At 42.2% G+C, this 13188-nt stretch overlaps 1 protein-coding gene across 1 annotated transcript; it reads right to left on the reverse strand.

Moving 5' to 3' along the window:
* Positions 1-1389: 1389 nt before the first annotated feature.
* Positions 1390-13161, reverse strand: FBXO3 (F-box protein 3). Its single transcript, XM_059848448.1, has 11 exons — positions 12947-13161; positions 10911-11000; positions 10302-10465; positions 8623-8737; positions 6824-7028; positions 6511-6556; positions 5344-5428; positions 4561-4683; positions 4053-4168; positions 3526-3716; positions 1390-2464 (listed from the first exon to the last, which is right to left on the reverse strand). The coding sequence occupies exons 1-10, from the start codon at positions 13144-13146 to the stop codon at positions 3529-3531; spliced, it is 1332 nt and encodes a 443-aa protein (XP_059704431.1). The 5' UTR covers positions 13147-13161; the 3' UTR covers positions 1390-2464; positions 3526-3528.
* Positions 13162-13188: the final 27 nt, after the last annotated feature.

A 13188-nucleotide genomic window follows, 5' to 3' on the forward strand; every position in this document is an offset into this window, starting at 1 on the left:
TGAGTCACAGGTGTTCAACGAGGCTGGTTTTAGAGGGCCAGGTGAAGTCCTAACCAAGCACTAGAGTCAGATCTGAGCCAGGAGAAGGTGGCAGAGCTTCAGCTGAGCCTGCAGGAGGATGGCTGAAGGGAAGGACGTTCCTGTGATTCCAGTGACTACAGGAAGTGTTGGACAGCTGGAGGCACTGGAGTGACCCTGCCCCACAACTGTGCTCACCCAGAGCAGTGAGGTGCTGTCTGCGGCCGTGGGACCTCAACTCAGCTCTCTCCTGCTGCTCAGTGAACATTCCCAGAGTCCAGCAGTGCTGCCAAACATCAACTCCTTTGTTTTCCCTTTCACATTGATTCCATGATTCACACTTCTTGGGAGGGGTGAGGAGAGCCACTGGCTTCAGCCCCACTTCAACTGCACATCATCAGAAGCTGCAGCAGTGCTGCCAGCTCCAGGCAACACACCCTGTGCTGAAATAGCTGCCTGAAGCAAAGCAACACCCTTTGGCCTGCTACAAACCCACTGGAGCTCAGGGCAGGAGCAGCACTCCTTCCATTCCCTGCCTGGCTGCCTCCTCACTCCAGACCCCTCTGCCACTGGCTGTGCCCAGAGCTGAGGCCTCAAACCCAGGCACAGCAGTGCTCAGGGGCTGAAAGCACAGCACTGTCCTGGATCTTGACATCTCCCACAGAGAGCAAGAATTCCAGCTCAGAACCACTCCCCAAAAATGAGTGAAATTGCCAAGAGTTGGCAGTGTTTGTTGTGTAGAGTCCCATGCCCTTGAGCTGATTCCACTGCACTAGAACATAGAGATCCTGGGAGGAAACTTCCCAAGAACAGCCTCCAACCATGAGGGTTTATCTGTCCCTGGAAACACACAGGGCACTGACAGCCCTGCAGTATGTTCTAGTTCCACTAAAGCCTTCTTGTACTAATCCTTGACAAAACTTTTGTGGAAATTTCTTACCCCTCACTGGTAATTGTGTGGTAATTGTGTGGTAATCCTCCAAAACTCTCGTGTTTTGGAAGCATTCCAGCAACTCAGTGTTGTTCTGACTCCTGTGAGGGACAACACAAGCTGGTTTTGGTTCTGGAGATGTTTCACCTAATGACTGTTGTAGGGATCAGACTCAATATTTGTTTTTCCACCTTGTGCCACTATGGAAAATGCACCAGGAAAAGGTGAGCACATGAAGAATCCAAGACCTGGACTTGCAAAAAAAAAAAAAAAAAAAAGAAATCTGGAAATTAGCCAGTAATGGAAAATTTGAGTTGGAACCACAATACACCAGTCCACCTCATAAACCTACAATATCTGGCTGTCAAAAGAAAGGACTACACCAGTGCTGGTCACAAAATTATTGCTCAAGTCTTGGCAAAAACAGTCCCATGCAGCACTTGAGAACAAAAGAGGCAGTTGTTTATTAATGATGACAGAAACAAAAAAAAAGATAAAGCAAACAGATACTTCTTTAAATATAAATTTTCTAGTCATCTGCTATTCTGCCAGCCTCCTATTTATTTTTTTTTCTTTTTTATTCAGTTACAAAAATTCATCCAGGGCTCAGGAAAACATGATACATAACATAAATTTGTCACCTATGACAACAGCAAACATCATGTAACAGAAAAAAACCTCAAAACATATTTACAAATCCATACTCTGTAGTCATTGAGAAATTCCTTACTTAACGAGTGGCAGATTATGCATGGACACTACATTCCCAGAGGCATTCTCCAGTCAGAGTCACTTAGCATAAAATCCAACTAACAAATAGATTGTCTATAAATAAGGCCAGTTTCACTCCTAATTTATGCATTTTGATGACCAGAATTTTTTGCTATTACTATGTTAATTAAAAAAAAAAAAAACAGCATAACAGCACCTAATCTCACCCAAATGGGATATTCTGACCAAACTGCAAGTTTCATTCTTAGCAGCAGTTATTCAGAGCAGAAACTCACGAGAAAGGACAACAGGATACACCCTTCTAATGCTTTGCATAAAACCAAATCCCTACACCATATCTGCAGTATGATCATAAGTAGGCAATACTTTAAAAATGTGAGATATGAGTACCTTGGACTATCAAGCTGTTTCACACTTCAGAAAAAATAAAAAAAGCCCTAACACCTTCCTCTTCCTCTCCCTCCCCCAGATTTCCTCCCTCTTCCCCCACTTCCAAACCAGGGAAATAGAAGTTATACTCTTAATGAATATGAGAACTGGCACCAACATTCATGCTAGTTGCCCTGATGTGCAACAGAGTTCACTTACAACAGTCAGAAATATTCCTATGCACTAGCCCTGAAGAGTTCAGCTTATGCAAACTGTTTGGGAAAAAATCCCAAGTGTGACATGGCAGCATCCAGAGGGTGCAGGAATGTCCAACACTGTACGTGGATCTCAGGAGTCATCAATGCCTGTGGAATCTTCATCTTCATCCACTGCAGATTCATTGGGATTTGCTGCCTAATACAAAACACACCCAGGTTTAAATAAAGTCTTCCCTTCCAGTTAATTTTAAGAAAGTACTAACAATTGCCTAGAAAAATCTGGGCTACATTATCACACCCATTAGCTGAAGCAGACATTGTGATCTATGTCCTAAAACCAAGGTAATTTGCAACAGAGGTCATTTTGCCATGCTACTTGACCTTTCACTCCCTAAGGATCCACTGGGTTTCCATATTCCATACCTACAATTATGGAAAGCCACAGTTCAGTAGCTCAGCTGTACCCATTTTCTTGGTGGTTTAGGCTGTCTTTTACTAAAGTAACTTAAAAAGAAAAGGGCCATTACTACTTTTAAAGTAGGAGTGGAGTAACAGAGAAAAGCAAGTTACTTTTACAATCAACTGAAGGGAAGGAAGTTAGGAAGGCAGTTACAATTCCCAAAAATGTAAGCAAGAGTTAAGAGGTGTCATTTTCTGTTAGAAGCACGACATCTGCTGGCACCTACTCTTAGAGCCACTGGGAATGTGTGAAATCCTGGGATAAACCTGTCACAGTGTGCAAGCAGCTGCCTGCTCCTGAGGAAAGCTCACAGCTCCTCAGTGCTTGCACTAATACTGGAGATAAAATAAATCAAGAGCTCTTCTCTAAATATGTCAACGAAAAGGGAGAAATTATATAATTAATCCACAATCTCCAAACTAAAACTACATTATAATTAACAGCAAGTGAAGTATCTTGGTGATTTGCAAAGTCATTAAGTGACTTCATGAAATGCACTTTCAGCAAGAACTAATGCACATACAGGCTCTACAGTTTTTAAACTGTCATTAACTAGAGCATGTCTGAATAGAGAGATACATTATTATGGCTATAATTAATGAGTGTGCTTCCACCAAGGAGGGAGCTCTGAAACTCAAGCAGTTCATGCAATGCCATGCCTGCAGGCACCAGTGAGGAGCTCTGAATCATGGGGAATGTTTTGTATGGAATTAGCAATACAAACACTATTCAGCATTGTAACTTTTGTAATTTTTGTAATTTTGGGGTTTGTTTTAGCCAACTGTACCTCTGCTTACCATTCATGCTGTGGACACCTTGAATGCTGGACACACCATATGAAACCTAGGGATTGTGACATTAAAGAATCTGTCCTTGTTGTAGAGGCAGTGGAAGGTGTAGTAGCCCTCCATGTATCCAGAGGTTGTGGTAAACGTGGTACAGCTGGTGTACTCGTAGACTTTCCCTGGGCTGATAACTGGGAACTCTCCTGTGGGAAAAATATCACATCACAATAGTAAGGACTGATGGAGAACTACCATTTAGCAGTTCCTAAAGATTTGCACTCCACAACAGACTCAGGCAGATCACTTTGTATTCCAGTGGATGCATAAATTGATCCTCAGCAATTATTGATATTATAAAAAACTGGAGAGGGGTTAAGCAGCAGGATATTCAGACACCCCTTACAAACTTGCAAGCCGAAATAGAGGGACACATCTCTTTTTCTCTGATTTTGATACAAAGCCCACAACCCAACAAACAGGCAATAACAGAATTTAATAACAAGAACATTAAATACTCTCTCCAGTAATTTTTCCCTTACCAACTACTCCAGGACCTTGGACTTCCTCCACATCACCTTTGGCATTTGTTATTCTCCAGTATCGACTCTCCAGCTGACAGGCATTCTCAGGAAGGGCATCTTTGGACATTTCAATTCTAGAAGCCAAAGGACATACTTAACACATTCCTTTCAAGAAATGTTTTAGTGCCCTTGTGATCACCAAGCAGACTGGGAAAACACCCACTAAAGCAGCCTAAATCAGTTGGCAGGATCCATCTCCATGCTTCACTGTCTTTTACCCTTTTCTAAACCACAAGAGCTGCTTTTAACTGCTTTCCCCTACCCATCACTGTATTTTAGCAATTACCAATTTGACTGGTGCTTTGTGTACCTGACCAAGTAATGTTTAGGATTATTTTATTAGAAAGTACAGCATGTTGTGCATCTCCTGTTCATTTCAGAACATTTATGAATGCTGTGCATAAATTTGTTTTGAACATTCCACAGGTCTCTCCTGCATTGTAAGAATTAATTCAGTTATTTTTACCTGATTCTGTAAGTGAAGAAATAATGTGGTGGATGTACAGAACTGAGCTCAGGTAGAAAAGAGGTGGACACAGACACAGTGATATCTTCTGTGGTAGCAACACAATCTTTATCATGCACATACCTGCAGAGAGGAGAGCATTAACTCTGCAGATAGCTCTGCACATCCAATACAGAAAACTAAACACAAAGAGTGGTTAATTATTAATAATAATTAATATTAATAAAAGCACTTGTTTAAATAGGGATGTGTCATTATAAAAAGAAAACAACCTAGAAACTCTAGCAGCAAATTTATTTACAGATCCAAGGACTTGGTTCTACAGTATCCCAGTTTGACAGAATTAAGGTTCTTAATTGTATTTAGAAGAAATTGCAAGTGCATGAAGACTTAAACACCAGAACAAGTCCAGCTTATTTACATATTCAAGAGACCAATTAGCTGAAACATTTGGTTTTTTATTAACTCTGAAGAGTCCTGCAGCAAAACCACACTCATGGCACACAGAATAAATATCACGTTGTTTGCTAAACTTCAGATAACTTATAAGGTAAAATTCTGGTCCCATTAATGCAAAGTTACAAGCTCTGAAGATTCTGGTTAAAAAAATAAAGTTGCTTTAAGCATTCTGGTTTACATGTTTCTTTTCAGTAGTTTCATGGGCTTTCTCCTCTCCCCACCACCAGCTTTTGTATCAGATACCCGAAACTACTTGGGGAGGTAAGCATGCAGAGAAGCGGCACCAAAACCTGGCACTAAGGTTACAAATCCCAGTCACAATACCTGAAAATCTGGTCTCTGATGATAGGATAACCTCCAGTGACAACTTTGTTTACGTAAGATGTAAACCATTCCAAGTAAGATGTACCTAGATGGTAAGGAAGGAAAGCATTCCTAAGGATGGGCAAATTTACCACTGAGCACATTACAGTGAATACTTCAAGGAAAAAGTTTAAAGCTTTGATTTTTTTTACTAAAAACTCTCAGGCATATTGAGATGAGTCAATCAATATTCCAGATCATTCTACCAACAACGATCATTTGGAGAAACCAATTAAGGACTAAAGAGTTCAGGGTGCACCCTCCAGAAATGACACAGCCAACAAAGAATCTCTTAGCTAAGTATTTAACATTATAATCGGGGTCTCATCACTTGGATTCCATATGGAAACCTTCTAAGGAATACTGTAGCATCTCCCCTCCTTTAAAAGAGGATAAATCAGAGACACACTCTGCACTCCTCTACAACCTCAGAAGACTAAGGCTGTATGTCATTCTGGGATTTTGTACACTTGCAGCCATTGTCTGAGAACAGCTTTTCACACACCCACAGCCATTATTATGGAACAGCTTGATTGCTAAGCAGACACTCAAGCTGTCACATTTAATTCTCAGAGAGAGTTTTACAGACCAGCTCTCTGCACAAGAATTTCTCAGCCATAAATCTTCCAAGCATTGCAATATAGAGTTCAATAGAAAAGTAGGGAGTTCAACTGTTTGTCAATATCAGGGATTCAAAACCGGATTGAAGCTGAGCTACCAAGAAATTATTATCCTTGCCTTCCCTGATGTGTTATCAAGTACTCCCACTCCTTTTAGATTAAGTGTACTTACCACTTCTTCCTTAGAGCATGAGCTGTGTGTGCTGTCCTTTGATCTTTTGGAATGCTAAGGGACTCCAAGTTTATTATGCTCCTTTCTATCACTAATCCACAAAATGCAAACCTTGTATAAAGTATACTGTGTATAAAGTAAACCTTGTATAAAGCTCTGAATGGAGGAAGTGGATCTATTTACCTGCCACCTTTAAAATGCTGAGAGAAATGCTGTGCATGGAATTTCCCCTCCACCCCACGGTAAGCCAAGATTAAGCCAAGAGGAATATTTCTAAATATGTCGGATGATCCCACACTGACTATTTTATTTTGAATATTTAATCTGAAATGTTACCTGTAATGAACATAACAATAGTAGATGGATTGCGAGCCATTTGCTCCTGAAAGGGAAAGAAGTTTAAGGATATTAGAGAGCACTGGACTTTCAAGGTTACAATTTAAACAACACAGGGAACACTTTCCCTACATTCACTAAACCTGAAGTCTGGCTGCCTGACAGATCACTGTAGTCCCAGTCAGATCCTCAGACATGTAAAACTCACAGTACTCCCATGACCACTGAATTTACAGCTTCAACTTCCCACTAAGGCTCCTGCACTACCAATCAGCACAGAAGTACTTTGGGAACACAAACACATCTTCCTTACTGGACACTGGTAGAAGATCTCGTATTTATTCCGTCCCTCCACGCTCTCCAGGGCCATGTACTGACTGAGGCCAGTGTGGATGCAGAAGGTCAGGGGCAGGCACTGCTTGAGCCCCAGCCTCTGCTGGAAGCCCCCGGCCGCCGTGTCGATGTCCAGCAGGTCTTCAGAGCGGTAGTGGTTCGACAGGGCCATGCTGCCCATCAGCCTGGGAACAACAAGAACAGGGAACACCAACAGGAGACATCACTCACAAGGCAAGGCTGGCTGGTCATCTTTTGGAAACTGCTTCTTTCAATGATCAAGATGCGTATCAGACTGAGCTGAAATTCAAGCTGAACATCCACATGCTGCACTAGGTTATTAGTTCACATCACCCTGGCTTTGTGGAAGCATCACCCAAACCTGAGTGTACACTCCACACCCACACTCCCAGCTGGGAACACCGGGGAAAGGCAAATGAGATGCTAATTCCTGCAGATGCTGAGCAGATGCTGTTATGAAAGCAGTGACTCAGGTGCAAGCTGCCACATGTCAGCATGCTAAAAGCTGATCCCATCCTGGGCAACAGGTTCCATTCCTCTTTCTCCTTAGGAAGTCTGGCCTGGAATTAGCACGTTCTACAGAAGCTGTACCAACATGCCAACACAGAAAACTGAAGCACCTAACAAGGACAAGTCCCACATAGTTTGTGTTTTGGATCTAACAACCCGCTGCACCAACTTTCACTGCCTACCCCTGATCTTCCCAGTATTCATTCCCCATGGGATCACACCTTCCCCTGGAAGCCCTTCTCCAAGCTTGTAAGACTTCCCCACAGCTTTGTGTCTGCTCCTGCAGCCCCTCCATAGCCACATCATTACAGTAGAGGCTTTTTGGGAGTGAAACAGTGGGAAGAGAGGATGCAAATGGCTGCAGAACACCATGTGAAATCTACAGAACTAGGGCACCTATATCCTTTCTAAAAAGTTTTAAAGTCTCTCCTAGAAAACAGAACTAGAAATCATCCTTATGGTTTCATAAAACAGTTTCCTGAATCCCTTCTGCACATAAAACACTCAAAATGGAGAAAGGTGCACCTTCTTTATGAGTGAAGGTTTCGGCAGAGCAATATGAGTGCACTCCTCCCTACAGACCTTGCAAAGATTTGCTGTAGTTTTCCATCTTTTGCTTCTGTTTCCAGCACTATATCAGGTGCTTCAAACACCTAATTTTTCTACAATGGAAATACCAGAAACTTTGGTCAGCAGCCTTCTAACCTTAATGTAAAAGGAAGTTTTTCACTGCAGAAACTGCATAAAATATTACAATCTTCTACGGAGGAAACTTAATTTGCAGAACTGAAAATTTGATTCTACCTTAATATGACTAACTGGTTTGAAGTCATTCCCTAACCATTTTAAAGAACAAAAGAATTACTAAAGAATGAAGCTTAAAGAGCGCAAGGGGCTAATTTACTTCTGTAATAAAAAGCCAAACTTCAGGGGAGCAACTTGCAGTCCTATGATTAAAAGTCTAACAGCTGGAAGTTTAGCATTGTTGCAAAAAACTGACAAGGTTCTCATTAGGAAAAGGGGAAGTGTAAAAATAATTTGAGCAATTAGAAAACCACGCTGGGCTTCCAATTACTTCCAAGATTAGAAGACAGCCAATTCTGGAAGTGTCACTAAAGCGGTGACTCAGTCACAATATATTTAAATGCTTCATTTATCTTGTTCTGGGGACATTTCACCTTTTATTAAGTGAAGTGTCTAAGAAAAACAAAAGGAATTAATATTCGGTAAGTAGCTTTCAGTCCTTACCCTGGAACAACCAACTTCTGCCCATTATGGATACGGAACGAACACCGATAGTCATCGGGGAGTTTGCAGCGGATTTGTGCTTCCACAGCATCCAGATCTTCCTCCCTCACACTCTCTGGAAAAGAAAGGATGGTGCAGGTATTTCAAACACAAAGCATGGAATCTCTAAATGCCCTCATCCAACCAATGTGGACTCAAGTCAGTATCTGGTGGCCTCACTGTATGCTGGGTGGTACACAATGAGTATTGCATAAATGTGAAAGGAAAATCATGACTCTAATTGATTATTTAATACAGCACCAATCTCAGTCCAGTGCAACCTCCACAGGCCTCAAAGCAGCAAATGTTTATAAAGTGGAATGAACCTTTTCCCCACAACACTGCCAACAACTGAGTCCCAGTTACAGCTCTCAGGCAGTATTGATTTTACTCTTTCATCACCCTAAGGGTTGGTTCTTTCAGTTTCCAGTTCCATCAGTGACACAGAAATGTTGGCTGCAGCCCTCATTCACCTGGAATCTGAAGCAATAAATGGGTTGTAAAAGGGGATTTTCAAGTCAATAACATAAAGGGGTGGAGAAGAACTATTCTTACATTTCCACATACACTTCAGGGGCGTTTCAATACCCTCACTTCCAGCAAAAACTGGTCTGTTCCAATCCATTTTCTTAGAACCCTTTTCATACTCATTACCTGTTTCATTAACAGGACATAAATTAACAATTCACTGAAACAGTACTCCTTACAAATGGTATGAAAAATGCCTAAATTTATCTAAAACCTTCCATCATTATGTAAGAGTGGAAATTGGTAATCTGAAATTCTTCTTTGTCTTTCTGTACATAAATAAAAGCTTCACATTCTGTCTTGAAAAGTACTTAGCAAAACATAAGGATCCAGCACTATCCAAGCAAAACAAGAAAATGCTTAAATGGGAAGGAGATAATCTGTCTCTTAATATTGTCTCTTAAGAGATCATTTGTCTCTTAATTTCACAGATCAGGTTAAATTAGCCATCATGGTTTAAAAATCAGCTTCATACAGGAAACTGAAATGCAGCTGAAAATGTAAAAGCTTTCTTGTCCCCTATACCAGAAAAGCCAAAACTCACTGTAGCTGTGATTTACGACCTAGAACACTGGAAGTACTTCAAGGATTAAAATACAAACTGAAACATAAATCAGAATCTAGGAGGGGAGTTAAAAAAAAAAAAAAAGGAAGAATTGATGTTCCACCACTGGACCACTGTAAGACCTACAGAAAAAAATAAAGCCCAACAACATCCTTTTTGTCTGGCTTCAGATTAGAATGTCTGCTTTCATGTGACAGTGTTTTAATGAGGTCTTATGAAAACTTCACAAATAAAATCCCACTAGCAGATCCTCAAAGCGATGGAGTTACTACACTAAAAAAAAAAAAACTAAACAATAGGTCATAGCAACCTAGAAGTGTGATAAAGACAGAGCAGTCACTAGAAAAAAATCACCTTGATTTCAGAGAATCTTTGGATCAGTAGGAACTGGGCAAGGACTCTGCCTGTGTTTGCAAGGAAGGGAGAGCACATCTACCTGACTTTCAGGACTCTGCTAATTAAAGCACACACCTTCCATGAAAGCAGCATGAGGCCTAATAACAGGCAGGGCTGGGTGAACCAACCTACTCCCAGGTGTGCCAGGTACCTTTCAAAGAGCTGATCATGCGCGGACACCACTGCCCCAGGTACTGCTCCAGGTCATCCCAGGCCTTTTTCAGCGTAGCATAGTAGTGGATGTACCTTCCTAAATCAGAGTAGGTGCTGATGAAGATGGCTCTCCAGCTCTGATTCCTTCTGCTTTTTTCCTCCCTAAGGGCACATGGAGAACATGTGTTCAAATGGCAGCTTGAAGAGACTTCTAAACCCAAGGAGCTGGTATTTGTTATTTGGCAGGAACAGGGTGCATAACATTAACCCAGGAACACTCTGTGCCATGTGAAGCTACACAAACTCAATTAATTCCACCATCTATTCAACAGCTAGTTGGAACAGAATTAGGAAACATTTGGGCTACTTAGGGGAAAATTTAGAAACAATACTCCCTTACACAGAGTGCCTTCTGAACAGAGCTCTGTCTAGTAGTGAATCTTAGAGCTGGTGAAAAGCTAATTCACATCCTTCATTACTCAGCTTTTTGCAGCTATGGAGAAGCTGAGAGTATGAGCTGGATCTAAGATGGACTGAAAATCAGCTGAACAACATCTTTCAGAAATTCATTTTCATAGGGAAAAAAGCTTAAAACAATCCCACTTACTCTGAAATGAGCCAGTATTTTTTGCAGTGTCTTTTCCACAGCGGGTCATGGCTTGATAGCTGGTTTAATCTTCTATTCAAATAGCAGCAACTATAAATATAAAATCATTAAATGCAATTGCAGCAAAACAGGCAGAAATGCTGTATCACACATCACATTCTCATGAAAAAAATGCAGAGTTTGAAAATTATTTGGCTGTCCTTTTAGAACTGTGCTTACAATGGTTAAAGCTCTTCATCACCGTTGTCATGAACTACTTGTAAGTCATGAACTACTTTTCCACACACTTAAAGAACTGGCAGCAATTAAGTACTTTTGTAAAGGAGGTCACCCTGCAGACCTACACCAGAGTAAACAGTACCTGAAAGATTCCAGCATGACTCCACTCCACCAGTGGAAAGCATTCCAGTAGCACAGGATGCTATGATTTAAATCCCTTTTTATCTGGATGGTCAGGCTCTGCCCCATCTTTTCCACAGTAAGCTACAGAAACCATATAGTTTGAGTATTACAAGCTTACTTTCCTCTTTAAATTGTTTAAATAACAAACTTTGAAGAAAGTCTCGAAACGGCACCATCAGTTTAGATGTGGCAACATCACTTCCTCTGGTAGCTCGTTCTACAGTGCCAAGTGTGTGTTCCAAAGACTGGGATTAACCCCAAATAAGGGTCCCAAACAAGGTTCCAGTTATTTTCTCTTGGGGTTTTATAAACTGTTTAAACTAGAATTGTATTAGTATCTCAAAATCAACCTCAACAAAGTGATTCTTCCTTATTCCCTGACATCACCCTTTCCATCCACATCCCCACAAACACATTCAATTCACACCTGGACATCAGGCTGTGCAAAACTTTCATGACAAGGGGATTTTTTTTTATATTTTCAAGGGGTGGGGAACTGAAATATCCCAAAGGAAAAAAGCCCTTGCAGAAATCTATTGATCTATTGTACTGGAGTTTATCAACCTAGCCTGTAATTTGTGGAAGGGAGTAAGTCACCACAGCACCACAGGAACACGTGGCTTCAAACACGATACAAGTGAAATTCAAGCCATTTTCAGTAATTACACAAACAATGGAAAAGCTGGCATGTGATCAAATACCTAAGGGACACCATAACAACTGCTATCATTTTTGCTTATGTTTAATGTCTTTTTTGCTGATATCCTAACAGAATTCTCCCTGATATCCTTATCATTCTTGACTAATATTTATTAGGGGTAATAAAAAAATCAAAACCCCCACATTTCTGGTAATACTCTGTTTTCTTCTTATGCTTATTCCTCTCCCTTTGATTAAACACTGTGGTTTCAATCACAGCCAAGCCTTGCACTTGACTGCTGAGGTTTTATCCAAAACCACACTATCATCTTCACTGTATGATTCATAACCCTTCAGCCACCGAGCCCAAGAGGCACCTGCCACTTTCGCTCAAGTTTGGTTTTTTTTTTTCTCTTGAAAAGTCACCCTCTTTCATTTCGTTTGGTTTTCCTCAAACGCTGGAATACATTTACTAGCAGCAAGACCACCCTTTGTTTGCCCGTTGAAACACAAGCTTCGGCGAAATACTGATTCCACAAATTTACTTACTGCTTCTTTTAGGTACAAACACATAATGGGGGAAAGAGAAACAGGTTCATTGAATGGTTTGGGTTGGAAATGACCTTAAACATCAATGAGTTCTCCTACCACAGGCAGCGACACCTTCCACTAGACCGGGCTGCTCCAAACCCCGTCCAACCTGGCCTTGGACACTTCCAGGCATGGGGCAGCCACAGCTTCTCTGGGCAACCTGTGCCAGGACCTCACCACCTTCTCAGTAAAAGGGAACATTTCATTTTGTTAGAAAGATGACGGTGAAAGTGGGGAAAGCCCGGTGCTGCTGGAAGGGAAAGGGGCTCAGATCGTGTCCTCCCCTCAGCGCTTCCTCCGGAGGCAGACAAGCCCTTTCCCCGCACAGCCCGGGGAGCGCTCCGCCCGCCGCGCCCCTGCCATTCCCCCGGGCCGCCCGTGCCATCCCCCCGGGCTGCCCGTACCTCACCAGATCCCGGTAGTCGAGGAAGCTGAGGATGAGCAGCAGCGGGTCGGTGGGGAGCAGCTCCAGGCTCAGGGTCGGGGAAAGCTCCATGTCCGGGGGCGCCGCCATCTCGCGAGACGTCCCCGGGACGCGCCGCCCATCACGCCGCTCCTCGCGCCGCCCGAGCAGCGCCTCGCGGGGGCGGCGGCTCCGCGGCATCCTCGGAGCTGGCAAATCAGCCCTCGGAGCTCCCAAATCTGC

Source organism: Haemorhous mexicanus, chromosome 6, assembly GCF_027477595.1.
Source record: "Haemorhous mexicanus isolate bHaeMex1 chromosome 6, bHaeMex1.pri, whole genome shotgun sequence".
Lineage (NCBI taxonomy): Eukaryota > Metazoa > Chordata > Aves > Passeriformes > Fringillidae > Haemorhous > Haemorhous mexicanus.

What these genes read in the sequence shown, in the direction of transcription:
- FBXO3 (XM_059848448.1), bottom strand. Translation starts at nt 13,146, where the DNA reads ATGCCGCGGAGCCGCCGCCCCCGCGAGGCGCTGCTCGGGCGGCGCGAG. An exon ending in CAGAAGTTGGTTGTTCCAGG is followed by an intron (nt 7,029 to 8,622) that starts GTAAGGACTGAA and finishes TGTTGTTCCCAG; the next exon opens with GCTGATGGGCAGCATGGCCC. An exon ending in TTCTTCACTTACAGAATCAG is followed by an intron (nt 4,169 to 4,560) that starts GTAAAAATAACT and finishes TTTGGCTTCTAG; the next exon opens with AATTGAAATGTCCAAAGATG.